The 14,782-nt window shown below is 41.0% G+C and overlaps 1 protein-coding gene across 1 annotated transcript; it reads left to right on the top strand.

Annotated features, from left to right (window-relative positions):
- Positions 1–773: 773 nt before the first annotated feature.
- On the top strand, positions 774–14,260 carry LOC141331789 (cytoglobin-1-like). Its single transcript, XM_073836823.1, has 3 exons — positions 774–1,012; positions 11,659–11,887; positions 13,719–14,260. The coding sequence occupies exons 1-3, from the start codon at positions 879–881 to the stop codon at positions 13,884–13,886; spliced, it is 531 nt and encodes a 176-aa protein (XP_073692924.1). The 5' UTR covers positions 774–878; the 3' UTR covers positions 13,887–14,260.
- Positions 14,261–14,782: the final 522 nt, after the last annotated feature.

The following is a 14,782-nucleotide window of genomic DNA, read 5'->3' as shown; positions in this document are numbered from 1 at the left end:
CGCACAGGAGATTCACCTTTTCTCGGCTAATTTGGTCTAGGCCTATATTACTTTTATATTGCTTTTGTATATCAACATGCTTTAGACATATTTTATTTGTTATTTATACTAGTAGCCTGTTGTGATGATTTTTCACAACCCAGACTTTTTGGTGCCCCCCCAGGCACTTGGTGCCCTACGCGCAGTGCGTGGTGTGCGTGTGCGTGTGCGGAGCTCCGGCGCTGCTCATGTCATCCTAAACCTGTAGGACTGTCTTCTGTGGAACATAAAAGATGTTTCAACAACACTGAACCCCAATGACTTTTACTGAAAACCTTATAAACGTTCCAAAACATCATCATTTTGTGTTCCACTAAGTCTTAGAGTGAAGTAAGGCATGTAGATGTTTTTACTATAAAACCAAGACTTTTGATTGCAGACTTGAGTTCTCTTCTGAAACTCTAGAGGAGATTAAAACAAGCCTCTATTTGCTCTTCATTTAATCTCCTCGCTCTCCAGGAGAAACTAATGAGATATCAGAGATCTCGTCTGTCGTCTTTCCTGTGGGTGGGCAGCAGACGGATACAAGAGTGTGAGAAAAACAAACAAACAAGTAAACCGAAGGGGGAAGGTGTGTTTGTGAGTTAAGATGAGAACATGTGTGTGTGTGTGTGTGTGTGTGTGTGTGTGTGTGTGTGTGTGTGTGTGTGTGTGTGTGTGTGTGTGTGTGTGTGTGTGTGAGCGAGTGAGTGAGAGAGAGCGAGAGAGATAAAGAGCAGCGGGTGGGAGGATCATCTTCATTCAGCAGTAACTCTTCATCAGACTCTTGAGGAGACAGAATAAAGACCCCGGCAAAAGTGCAACACACCCAGCTCAAGTGTCTCTCAGCCAACGTCCGGATGGAGCGAGACGGAGAAGTGGATGTCACAAAGAGTCCTGAGACTCTCACCGAGGACGATGTGTGTGTGATCCAGGACACGTGGAGACCTGTCTTCGAGAAACGAGAGAATGCCGGAGTCGCTGTGCTCATCAGGTACGCCTGTCCGTCTTACTTACACACGTCAATCATTTACAAAAACTACCATCTTATCACTGTGATTGTTTGCACAAGCTCCATAGTTTTTTCTTAAAGTTTTTTGAGGCGTCTACCATAGTAATACCATGCCATTTTGGACATTTATAACTAGTATTATCCTAGTTTTTGGAAATGCACAAAGATTGTATTGCATTTGGACTTTTTTTAAACAGGTGTCATGGTAGTACTTACTTGGAGGTACCATGGTTTTTTGAACATGTATCATGATAATACCATTGTTTTTGAAGATTTGTAATAGTTATGCCATAGCTTTAATCATTTTTAATTGCCTTTTTTTCACATTTGCAATTGGTAATATGGTGGTTTTTGGAAATTAACTTTGGTAGTACTGCATTTTGCCTTTTTTTGAACAGGAACCATACTATTACTATAGTTGTTTGAGGATTTATCGTGGTTATGCCATGGTTTTTAATATACACAATGGTACAATGATTTTTAAACATGTGCCATGGTAATACAGTGTTCCCCTTGGCGGGCCCCCCACACGGCCCGTTTTTGACCTGGCTCCTCTCCCCTCGCTACCCTCGACGGCGGTGTGGCCAGAGGGTACGTGGGCGTCCTGACGGTGGAGCGTGCGGTTGTGGTGCACTTGTGCCCGCAAAACGCCGCCACCTGGTGGGATGTCCCGTGTCTCCCGTCCAAAGCCTGTAAGGTCTCGTCAGCCCTGGTTGCCAAGGCCTACAGTGCTGCGGGCCAGGCCGCCACCGCCCTGCACACCATGGCCACCCTGCAGGTCTACCAGGCTAAGGCGTTGAAAGAGCTGCATGAGGGTAGCTCTGACCAAGGTGTGATGCAGGAACTGCGCGCGGCGACTGACTTGGACTCGGATGCCTCTGTCCTGCGTGCGGAGATTGCAGTCCTCCTGGCGAAGGACGCGATCGAGCTGGTCCCTCCAGCCGAGATGAAGTCAGGGTTTTACAGTCCTTATTTCATCGTGCCCAAAAAGAGAGGTGGGTTACGGCCAATCCTGGACCTTCGAATTCTGAACCGGTCCCTTCACAAGCTACTGTTCAAGATGCTTACCTCGAAGCGCATTCTTTCATGCATTCACCACCAGGATTGGTTTGCAGCCATCGACACGTAATTTCATGTCTCGATTTTGCCTCGACACAGACTGTTTCTGCGGTTTGCATTCGAGGGTCGGGCTTATCAGTATAAAAGTCCTCCCATTTGGCTTGTCCCTGTCTCCCTGCGCCTTCACGAAGGTCGCGGAGGGTGCCCTGGCCCCTCTTTGGCGGAAGGGCATCCGCATCCTCAACTATCTCGACGACTGGCTTCTCATAGCTCATTCGCAGGGACCTGGTGCTTCAGCACCTCAGCCATCTGGGGTTTCGGGTCAACCAAGAGAAGAGCAAACTCTCCCCTGTGCAGAGGATCTCTTTTCTTGGTCTGGAGCTGGATTCGGTCAACATGACAGCGAGCCTCACCAACGAGCGTGCACAGTCAGTGCTGAACTGTCTGAAATGCTTCAGACACAGGACAGCGGTCCCTCTCAAAACCTTTCAGAGGCTCCTAGGGCATATGGCAGCCGCAGTTACGGCACTGGGCCTGCTTCATATGAGACCGCTTCAGCGCTGGCTTCACGACCGAGTCCCGAGATGGGCATGGCACTGCGGTACACTCCGGATTGGCGTTACCCCTCAGTGTCGTCGCCGTGTTCAGCCTGTGGTCGGACCCTGCCTTCCTACAGGCTGGAGTACCCTTAGGACAGCTGTCCAGGCATATTGTAATCAATACAGATGCCTCCATGACGGGTTGGGGTGCCGTATGCAATGGGCAAGCAGCTTCGGGCTCCTGGACAAGACCTCGACTGCAATAGCATATCAACTGCATAGAGTTGCTAGCAGTACTTCTTGCGCTGCGTCGGTTCCTTCCGATGCTGCATGACAAGCACGTGCTCGTCCGCTTGGACAACACTGCTACTGTAGCGTACATCAACCACCAAGGGGTCTACGCTGCCGTCGCATGTAGCAACTCGCCCGCCATCTGCTCCTCTGGAGTCAGACGCGGCTCAAATCACTGCGTGCCGTTCACCTTCCGGGAGAGCTCAATCGTGCAGCAGACTTGCTCTCACGACAGCTCACTCTTCCCGGAGAATGGCGACTCCATCCCCAGACGGTCCAGCTGATTTGGAGTCGATTTGGGGAGGCTCAGATAGATCTATTTGCCTCCCAGGAATCCTCCCACTGCCAGCTATTTACTTGGAGTACCTCAAGGCTCAGTACTAGGGCCATTACTTTTTACGCTTTACATGTTACCCTTGGGAGATTTCATCAGGAAACATGGTGTTAGCTAAATCTGGAACAATCTACCTAACACTGTTCAGGAGGCAGACACAATCTGTCAGTTTAAATCTAGATTAAATCTCTTTAACCTGGCTTACACATAAAATCATTAACACATTCCTATAATTCAAATCCGTTAAAGGATTGTTAGGCTGCATTAATTAGGTCAACCGGAACCGAAAACACTTCCCATAACACCTGATGTACTCACTGCATCGTAAAAATAATGGCATCTATGCTAATATTAGTCTGTTTCATTCTTATTCTGAGGTCACCGTAGCCACCAGACCCAGCTTCTCTCCAGATCAGATGGTCACTGCATTCCCCCGGATCCAATCCGTACCCAGCTTAGATCATGGATCACCACCTGGAGATGACTTCTATAGCCGTGGATGTCAACCAGATGAGCTCCAGAGACGGATCATCAATGAAGACCTCGCCAACCTAGACGGCCAACGGCACTACACCACGGTTTCTCCCAAGGTTTTTTTCTCCATTTCTGTCACCTGTGGAGTTTTGGTTCCTTGCTGCTGTCGCCTCTGGCTTGCTTAGTTGAGGACACTTTCCAGCGATATCATATACTATTTGAACTGAACTGGATGATGATATCACTGAATTCATTTATGAACTGCCTTTAACTGAAAATGTATTGTTTACAATAATGCATTACTTACACACTATTGTGCTGTTTAAATACTGTGCAGTTGCTTTGACACAATCTGTATTGTTAAAAGTGCTATATAAATAAAGGTGACTTGACTTGACTTGACTATCACTCAGGCTAGAGCTCCCTCTACTAGGTAGGCCTACGTTCTGAGGTGGGGTCTGTTCGTTGACTGGTGTTCCTCTCAACGAGAGGACCCTCAGAGATGTCCGGTCGTTGTGGTACTTTCCTTTCTGCAAATGAAGTTGGAGGGCAGGCTGTCCCCTTCGACTCTTCGACTCTCGAAGTGTATGTTGCTGCTATTGCAGCATACCATAATGCAGTGGATGGTGCGTCCCTTGGGAAACATCACCTGATCGTTAGGTTCCTGAGAGGTGCGAGAAGGGTGAATCCCCCTAGACCGCACCTCATCCCCTCATGAGATCTCTCCGTTGTCCTCCAAGGCCTTCGGGGAGCCCCTTTCCAGCTGCTGGATTCAGCTGAGCCCAAATTCTTGTCCTTAAAAACCTCGCTTCTGACCGTGCTCGCCTCCATCAAGAGGGTGGGGGACCTACACGCTTTCTCTGTCAGCAAAACGTGCCTTGAATTCGGGCAGGCTTACTCTCACGTCATCCTGAGACCCCGGCCCGGTTATGTGCCCAAGGTTTCCACCACTCCCTTTCGGGACCAGGTGGTGAACCTGCAAGCTCTGACCCCTGGAGGAGGCAGACCCGGCCTTAGAGTTGCTGTGTCCCGTCCGCGCCCTACGCCTTTACGTGGACCGCACCTGAGCTCACTCCACCTGGAGTGTTGCCTCCTCCTATGCGCTGGCGCACGGCGCCTCTCTAGCAGACATCTGTAGAGCTGCGGGCTGGGCGACGCCCAATACCTTCGCTAGATTCTACAATCTCCGCGTTAAGCCTGTGTCCTCCCGTGTTTTAAGGTAAGATCAGGTAATTTGCGGGAGGCAGGCTCGCTGTCGACTTGCTGCGCCACTCCTCACGGATCCATACGCTATTTCCAGTTGTTTTCTCTTGTGTAAACTCTGGCTCCTCCATTCCCCGCAGTCTCGACTAGTTGGAGTAGTCTAGTCTGTGTTCCAGCTGGGTCTCCTTTGCCCAGACGGTTGTGGCACCATGTCTCAGTATCCAAGAGACTATGTTTCCCTTATATGTCTATAGCCAAAATATATGTAATTTCCCGCTATTCCACATGCCTAACCACATGTGCTCCGCCCCCCCGACGGTCTGCTTCAGTTCCAAAGTAACTGGCACCCCTGGTGGGCCCCTATAACTGGCCTACAGGGCGTCGGGCAGGTTACGTGTTGAGCCCATTTGTCCTGGCACGCTTGCCTGCCAGCATTTGGTCCTCAGGCGTAACGCAGCTTCAGGGTTGTGGCGTTTTCCATGGGCTAGTTCCCATATGTAATGTCGTAGTAAACGACTGAAGGGGAACGTCTAGGTTACGTAGCTAACCCACGTTCCCTGAAGGAGGGAACGGAGACGTTACATCCCCTTGCTACAATCTTGAGCTGTGCTGTACGCTGGGCTCTAGCTCGGCTCTTCAGCAAAAAAACCTGAATGAGTGAGTGCATGCCGCCATCTTATATACCCGTATGTACGGGGAGTGGCTGTGCACGCGTGAGCTCATATTTCTTCATTCCTGACCCGTGCCTGGACGCTACCAGTAATTTCTCTCTAAAGATCACACCTGAAGGGCTGCAATAAAGATTAATAATTAAACTCTTTCAGCTCGTGAAATTAGATTTATTTCTCAGAGGGGACGTGCTTTTAAGTGGACGTTCACAGTAGGAGACTTTAAATCTCCCTGTGATGCTTTAATTTAGCAGGTCAGTAGATAAAATCAGATGTTATCATCCAGTTTTCTGGACGTTTTGTTCAAACCACCCTTCAAGACACCCTTTCATGTCTGTGACTAGTTGCTGACAAAAAGCTACAGACTGCAGCCAAGAGGCAGCTGCAAATGACAAAAACATCTCAGTTGTGAAGTGTGCACACTGTCTCAGACATGCAAAAGAGCAGCAAAAAACAACAGTTTACAGTAGTGAGAGACAAAGAAGAGAAAGTGAAGGGCGAGACAACTAGAATCAAAAGCCAAAAAAAGAAACAACCAGACTATCAAAATATCTAGATATCTTATCCAGTTTTTGAACAGTTTTCTCATTCTGTCCAAATCAGTACACAAGCCACTGTGAACTGTCCTCCATGTTGTCAAAGATCAGCTCTAATGTTGCGGCTATGTGCAGAATCATAACAACAATCAGGTACCAAGAAGCCACGCACAAAGAAGGCAAGAGAAGATAACAGCTGAAAAATCTAAAACAGTCACTAATAATATGATTAAAAGATTTAGCACTGTCAACCAGTAGGTGTTGCTTTTATGAAATTAATGTGGTGTGGTCAGTGTGAGGAGACACTGACAACTGGCACAGATAAGGTTGAGTGTCAATATGTCAATGCTTTGCCTCAGAGTATATATGAATCTATGTTTTAGGCATTACCAAAGCAATATTTTAAGACCACTTTAATTACAATAGGCTAATGCAATTAAAAGTTTTATTATTAATGGTTAATGATTTATTACTTTTGACCAATAGGTGGTTCTGTTACCAAAAGATGTGTTGTGGTCAATATGAGGTGTCAATGGCACATGCAAAGTTTAGTGTCAATATGTCAAAGCTTTGCAGAGATACAGCCTCAGACGCAGTTTGCCATTATTCCAACAAATTTGTTGATGCGTTACATTATAACCATTTTGTATATCAGCACGAAATCTATAACTTTTTGCCAGCATGGCCTGAAGGTGATCTAAGTAAAATTTGGTGAAAATCGGACCATTGTTCTAGGATGAGTACAAAAAAGTAGGTTTTCAGCATAAATCAAATTGACGGACAGAAATTTCAGCTGACTATGGCAAAATTTGGTATCTATGTTCTAGGCATGACCAAAGAAATATATTGAAGTCATTACAACAAACCAATTTAATCAAATGTTATTAGCATTTTTTTTTTTTCATTTTTGACCACGAGGTGGCACTGCCTCCAAACATATTTTGAGCACTATCAGAGCATGGTGCCGAAGACACACTCCGAGTTTCATAATGATATTCAATTCAATTCAATTCAAGTTTATTTGTATAGCGCTTTTCACAATTCAAATCGTTGCAAAGCAGCTGTACAAAAGTTTAGGCTACTACAATATATTTAGTATCTTATTAGTGGTGAATACTGTATGTGATATGACAATTTGTTTGTAAAATATAGAATTTTACAACAAAATTCAAAATAGCCAACACCTGAAATGGCTGGGAAAAATGGGTATGGTTCAACTCAACATACACTCTTAAAAATAAAGGTGCTTCAAAAGGTTCTACAACCATTTTTGGTTCCACAAAGAACCATTCAGTCAAAGGTTCTTAAAAGAACCATTTCTTGCTTACCCTTTCATAATCTGAAGAACCTTCTTTCACCACAAAGAACCTTTTGTGAAACAGAAAGGTTCTTCTGATGTTAAAGGTTCTGTATGGAACCATTTAGACAAAAAGGTTCTCCTATGGCATCGTGAAGCACCTTTATTTTTAAGAGTGTACTGCACCGATTTTAAAGAGAGTATTAGAGTTTTGTGATTTTTTTTTTTTTTTTTTTTTTGCAAACCATTAAGAGGCCATTTTTCATATCCTCTGACCACTAGGTGGCACTACTCCAAAACTGTGCAGGTAGCCTCAGGTCATGCTTCTTTATAAAACACCAAATTTGGTCTCAATACGTTAAACTGTTGCGGAGATATAGCCTCACATCCATTTTTGTGTGCTATTCGTCGAATTCGTTCACGTGTTATTCAAGAACGGTTTGACTAATCAACTTGAACTTTTGCCAGGATGGTATGAAGATGATTTGAGCCAATTTTGGTGAAAATCAAACAAACCATCAAGGACGAGATCGAAAATAGTAGGATTTTTAAACTATTAAAAGTAGCAAAAAACGAAACCTTACGATTGTTACATTTTGGTGTTCTTTCGACTCGGCATGAGCCAAGGAATCAGAGGTAAATTTTTCCTTCTAGACCTAACAGTTCAGAAGTTATTAGAATAAAATAAGTGAAACTTTGGACAAGTGGTGGTGCTAGAAAGTTTTAGTCAGAGACTCCAAGCTTGCTATGATTCATGTTAAGACTGTTCTCTATCAGTGTGCCAAATTACACAATTTACCCGCAAGCGGTTCTATGGGCTGCCATAGTCTCAAGAGCGGAAGAAGATGAAAAAAGTTGAAAAAACTTGAGATGAAGTACTAAATTTACTAAAACTTATATAAATAATAGTAGAAATCAAAATTACATAAAATAACACTGGTTACAAACTCATTTGTTTTCTATGGAACTCGAACATAAAAAATTTGACAAATCAAACTACATGAAGTCATACGATTTAATTTACACTCAATGACAGGCAAGTAAAAAATAATTACTCTTTAATTAGTTAAGCAACAAGCGACTGTCTCATCACATGCATATGCACGCTCTGTTTATTATCCCCATGATTGTTTTCGCGTTTCAAGGGAATTTTTACGGCCTTTGTTCGTCCTCCAACCGATGACACATGAATCTGGAGTCAAGAGGTTAAGAGCACATGTACTTAAACATGATTAATGACACACATTAAAATGACAGAGAAGACACAGTTTGTCTTTATCTCCCATTTGATTTGGACATGTGAGGACATGTCTGTTCTTTGGGAAATTACTACATTCTGTCTCCGTTTAATAGGACGGATCTTCCTGTTGCGGTTTAACTCACGGTTCAGTTCTGTTGGCCGTAAGAGATGAAACAGTTGATGGGACTCGTGGGATCAACATCACAGCCACTCTGGCGCTAATCGCATAAGGCATGACTGTAAAAACACAAAAGATAATATAGTCAAATAGATTTACTAATCATTATAAACAGTTTTTATTATTATTATTATTATTATTTTAAGCAAATTATTTTTTTTTCAGAATCTGCAAAATTATTTTACCAAAATAAGAGGGATCATACAAAATGCATGTTATTTTTATTTAGTTCTGACCTGAATAAGATATTTCACATTAAATACATTTACATATAGTGCACAAGAGAAAATAGCTGCATTTATAAAAATGACCCCATTCAAAAGTTTACATACACTTGCACTTTTCAGCATCTCTGTGTATTTGAACCCTTTCCAACAATGACTGTATGAGATTGAGATCCATCTTTTCACACTAAGGACAACTGAGGGACACATATGCAACTATTACAAAAGGTTCAAATGCTCACCGATGCTTCAAAAGAAAACAAAATGCATTAAGAACTTTTTGAATTTGAAGATCAGGGTAAATTTAACTTATTTTGTCTTCTGGAGAACAAGTAAGTATCTTCTGTAGCTTCTGAAGGGCAGTACTAAATGAATGATATTATGGAAAAATCATTCTAGGCATCTTAATTCTGTTCAAAAATTCTCTTAATGCATCTAATGCAACTTCACAAATATATATATATATATATATATATATATATATATATATATATATTTTGTAGTGTATTTGGTTTCTTTAAAGGTTTGAACAATAGACATTTAAAAGTAATTGAATCATTTTAGCACCCTTTCCCAGCAGATAATTTAACTATTTACAGTGAAGGTATTTTTTAATAGAGTAAACTAGTCCACTCTTGTTCTGTCTTACAGCCGCTATCTAGGATTAACACGTCTGTTCTCTTTCCATCAAACCTTCATCCAAGTATTTGATCCAGCAACATGATTCCACCCAAAAAAAACCTGAAAAGCTGATCTGACATAACATATCTAACCACATGACAACCAGTTATATAAGTCATGCCAGAGGTGTGAAATATGCCACAAACTACACTAGTTTGAATGAAATTGAAGGGTTGAACAGACAAGAAGAAGACACACCATCATAATAAACACGCACATTTACGATCAGTCGTTATAAGAAAAACAAGTCAACATGTTTGGTCCCTGGAGGCGAAAATAAATCATCCGAGACAGTTTCAACGGCTTTCAATGGACAAAATCTGAACTGTGTTGCATCAGAACAAACACATAATAGTAGCGTTCAGAGCTGAGATCATTTACAATAACACAGTAACTGAATTATTAATCATTTCAAATAATTGAGCACATTAGCATGAATGCAAAACTTTAAAACAATCATAACACAAACACATGAGCATGTGTCAGAGTACTACGGCACCCATGTCACACACACTACAGGGTTCAAAGTGCTCAATGTTTCTTTAACTGCTACTAGGTCATTTTATCACAACGTTGAGTGAGAAAAGACTTTTATTGGAGTATTTGTAATGAGTGGAGGAGAATTTCAGCAATGCTGGTTAAATATTAGATTAGTATTATCTCAGGAACGCTTATCTGTCCAGCTGGGCTGAGATACACGTTCTCACATGCAAACACACACACGACACAGCTCGCTTTCACATGTTTATCTTTAGGATCCTCGTGAAATGCCTACATGCACGGCCCTGCTATAATGCATTTCCCGTTAAAACAGGAAGTTTGGATCATGAATGAATGAGGATTTGTACCTTAGATAATGTGATTACGAGGATCTTCTTTTCCAGTGCAAATGCAACAATGCAAAAACACAATCATGTTATGGTCCGTTTGGCTCTCTAAACTGGATGTCATTCCAAACCTATATGATTTTCTTTCTTCTGTGAAACATAAAAGTGATATTGGGAACCATATGAATATGGGAGCGCATGACTCTAAATAAAAACAAACAATACTTCACAGAAGAAAGTAAATCACATAGGCTTTAAAAAGTATCTAACACATGTTTTTAATCAGATTTGGAGAAATGTAGCATTGCATCACTTACTCACCAACGGATCCTCTGCAGTGAATGGGTGCCGTCAGAATGAGAGTCCAAACAGTTGATAAAAACATAACAATAATCCACACCACTCCATTCAATCAATTAACATCTTGAGAAGCCAAAACCTCTATGTTTGTCAGAAACAAATTCATCATTAAGATGTTTTTAACGTCAAAAACCATTGCTTCTGGCTAAAATACGAGTCCATAATTCATAATATTGCGTCCTCCAGTGAAAAGTTTGCCTGATCTGAATCAGGAAAGAAATATTCATGGTTTACAAGCCATAACAGTCAAAAATAGTTCAAAACAAATATGTTGATTTTGATGTTTGAGGACAACAGGAGATGGACTTTTTCACTGGAGGAAGTGTTATTATGGATTATAGACTCAAATTTTGGTTGGAAGCAATGGTTCGAAGTTGAAAACTTCTAAATGATTGATGTGTTGTTTAAAAACATGGAGCTTTTGGCTTCACAAGATGTTGACTGATGGACTGGAGTGGTGTGGTTTATTGTGATGTTTTTATCAGAAGTTTGGTCTCTCATTCTGACGGCACCCATTCACTGCAGAGGATCTATTGATGTGCAAGTGATGCAATGCTATTCTTCAAATCTGATGAAAAAACACTCATCTACATTTTGAAAGGCCTGGGGGTGAGAACATTTTCAGCAAATTTCATTTTTGGTTGAAATAGTATTTTAAATTTATTGGTGAATTTGATGAATTTTTGTTTTAATGTAACAAAATGTTTGTTCCTCCAGGTTTTTCTCAAACTTCCCATTGGCAACACAGTACTTCGATAAGTTGCGCGACATGCATCTTGAGGAGATAAAGCAAAGCGCCCAGCTGAAGAAACATGCTATGCAGATCATGACCGGCATTAACATGATGGTGGAAAGCCTCCGCGACGAAGACAAACTCGACGGCGTCTTCCAGCAGATGGGCAAGTCACATGCGCTCAAACATAAGGTGGATCCGGTTTACTTCAAAGTGAGTACAAGAGACAACAGCATGATAGAAAGAAAAAGGAAATCTGGTCGTCTCACCTGCATTTATTTGATCCAATACTACTAAAGTCTTCAGAAATCATTCTAATCTGCTGATTTGATGCTCAAGAAACATTTCTGATTATTATCCATGTTGAAAACAGTTGTGCTGCTTCATATTTTTGTTAAGAGTGATATATTTTATTTTTAAGGATTCACAGATGAAAAAAAGAAAAAAAAAAGAACAGGGGTTCTACAAACCCTATTGTAAATGTTAGAATGGTCATGGATCAGCGATCTCCACGTAAAAAAATAAATAAAAATAAATTAGTGCATTTTTGGATTTTTTTCTAAACCTACTTTTGTGAAGTAGTCCTAGGTTTTTTGCCCAAATCTGAGGTCGCAGGACAAAAATCGCAGAGCTTGGCCACTTGGTGGCGCTATAAAAATGGATATACCTGCGCAACCATTTGTCCTATCAACATGAAAATTGCAGTGCGCGTTTAAAAGTGCCACATGTGTCTATAAGGACATTTGTGTATCTCAAAAAAACAATGGCCACCATTGGCAAATGAAGTTTGAGCACCTATTAGACCTAGGACTAGTGAACTAGTCCTAGGTTTTTCACCCAATCAGAACCAAATGCAGAAAGATTCTCTGGAGAGCAAATATCAATTATCATAAAAAAAAGTCTACCTTTTGACTCACCATCGAAAAAGGATGCAAAAATATTTGAAAGGGGCAGGGACACTTTTAGTAAAATGCCTATAACTCCTGAACGGAATGAGACATCTTTGCCAAACTCAAAACACCTATGTAAGAGCTCAATCTGAGGTTGCAGGACAAAAATCGCAGAGCCTGGTCACTTGGTGGTGTTATAAGAAAGAAAGAAAAAAAATGGCTATACCTATGCAAATCTTGATCCTATCAACGTGAAATTTGCGGTGTACAGTCTTGGTCCAAAGTGCCACACGTGTCTATAAGGACATTTGTGTATCTGAAAAAACAATGGTCGCCATTAGCCAATGAAGCTTGAGCACCTATTAGACAAGGTTAACGGAGGCCTTTTGAAACTAAACTTGGTGGGCCTGTTCAACTAATGGCCCATAAGGTCTGTGAGAAATTTGAAAGAAATCGGCCACTGTGGGCGATATTATGTTTTCCAGTGGCATAAATGATTGGACACTGCACGTTTTTTTGTTTTGTTTTCCACACATACACGCGATGTTCATATCATATGATAGAACTCTTCATTTTGGACAACTTTGCCTCTAGAACAACTGCTGTCAATTAAATTGTTTGTTGAATGATTGAGAAGATAAAAATAAAAAATAAACTACTTTTGTGGCCTAACTAGGCTAGTCCTAGGCTTTTCGCTCAATCTGGAAAAAACACTGCAGTACAATTCTCTGGACCATCTAGGTAAATTATTATTTAAAAAATGTTGAAATTTACCCTTTGGGAAGCTATAACAGGGGTTGTTAAGAAAAGGGGCCTGTCCAAATTTACTCAAAATCCTATAAAGCCTAAAGAAAAACTCACAAAATGTGCTGAGCACATGCAACAGGAGATTTTAAACAAGCATGCAAAGTTTTAAGTAAATCAAAAAACAGAATATTTCTATGGTAAATTACTTGTATTTGCAGAAAGGCTATGCTTGCTGCATAGTGTCTTTTTTCATATGTGCTTAAATGCCTTAAAGTGCTTGAAAGTCCCCGGTAATCGCTGCTCGCTAAAATTGAAGTCTTTGTAACATATATATAAATGTCTTTACTGTCACTTTTGATTAGTTGAATATACTTTTGCTGAATAAAACTATGAATGTCTTACTGCAGAATGTGGCTGATGTGATTCTGGAGGTGCTGGTGGAAGCTTTCCCTCAGGGCTTCAGTCCAGCATCGGTGCAGAGCACCTGGTCTAAACTCATGGGCGTCCTGTGCTGGCAGATGAACAAAGTCTACGCTGAAGTCGACTGGGAATCCATCAAAAGCTCTGCAAAGTAAAGGAGAACATGTGAAAAAAAAAAAAAAAAAAAAACACGTGGAAAATAAAGGCATGTTGTTGTAATCACAGACAATGAGCTCATGCCAGATGATGTTTTATAAATGTTGATAGACCCTACGTGACATTTTATCTGGACTTTATCGATGTCAGATCCCTAGCAACTGTTATTCAGCTCAGATGATAAACACACATATAAATCAGTGAAGAAATCTCAAGCTCTCTGCAGCCCGTCTCCCTTTCAAAATGAGTAGAAGGGACTGTTCTGTCTTACTTAAGCCACTAAACTGATTTCTTTTTGTACTTATTCAAACGTTTTGTACATGAAAAAAAATCACTCATTCAGAAATAAACATTAAAACATTAAAGAAATAAACTCTGAGTCTTGCACTTTCTTCTGTATATATTTTACAGGAATATTTAATATTCACCTGCATGCTATATGATCATTAATCAACGTCAGAGAACCTTGAATATGCAAATGCAATACTTAATTATTAAAATATTTATTAAATTACGATGCTCAAAATTCAATGCAAAGGGAGATATTGTCTTTTACAGAACTGATTAATCCTGCCTTTAAAGTGAATATATTGAGTAAAAGAGGTTTGAGAATGTTTGCGAATAAGAAATAAGAATTTGTGCATTTTAATGAGTTTGGAAGACAAAAGCCTTTCAATAATACATAAAACATGCTTAAATAACCTGATATTAAAATAAAAATCTATGTGTTCATCAGTGTTTGATGCAACGTTAAAACACGTCTTAAACCTAAAATAAATTTTTGTAAATCCATTGGTCAAATGTTGTGTCGCCAGCTGACCAATGACTAGTCTATGTCTGAATGTTCACAAAGCTAGACTTTCTGTGCATATAAGCGGTAGACTATTTTAGAAGG

The sequence above is a fragment of the Garra rufa genome, chromosome 1 (genome assembly GCF_049309525.1).
Source record: "Garra rufa chromosome 1, GarRuf1.0, whole genome shotgun sequence".
Taxonomy (NCBI): domain Eukaryota; kingdom Metazoa; phylum Chordata; class Actinopteri; order Cypriniformes; family Cyprinidae; genus Garra; species Garra rufa.
Note: the sequence above shows the minus strand (reverse complement) of the source record. Positions and strands in the feature narration are given on the sequence as shown.

Excerpts from the sequence above, each read along its gene's own strand:
- LOC141331789 (XM_073836823.1), top strand. The coding sequence starts at position 879 with ATGGAGCGAGACGGAGAAGTGGATGTCACAAAGAGTCCTGAGACTCTC. Across the intron at positions 1,013-11,658 it reads GGAGTCGCTGTGCTCATCAG|GTTTTTCTCAAACTTCCCAT; the intron begins GTACGCCTGTCC and ends TTGTTCCTCCAG. Across the intron at positions 11,888-13,718 it reads TGGATCCGGTTTACTTCAAA|AATGTGGCTGATGTGATTCT; the intron begins GTGAGTACAAGA and ends GTCTTACTGCAG.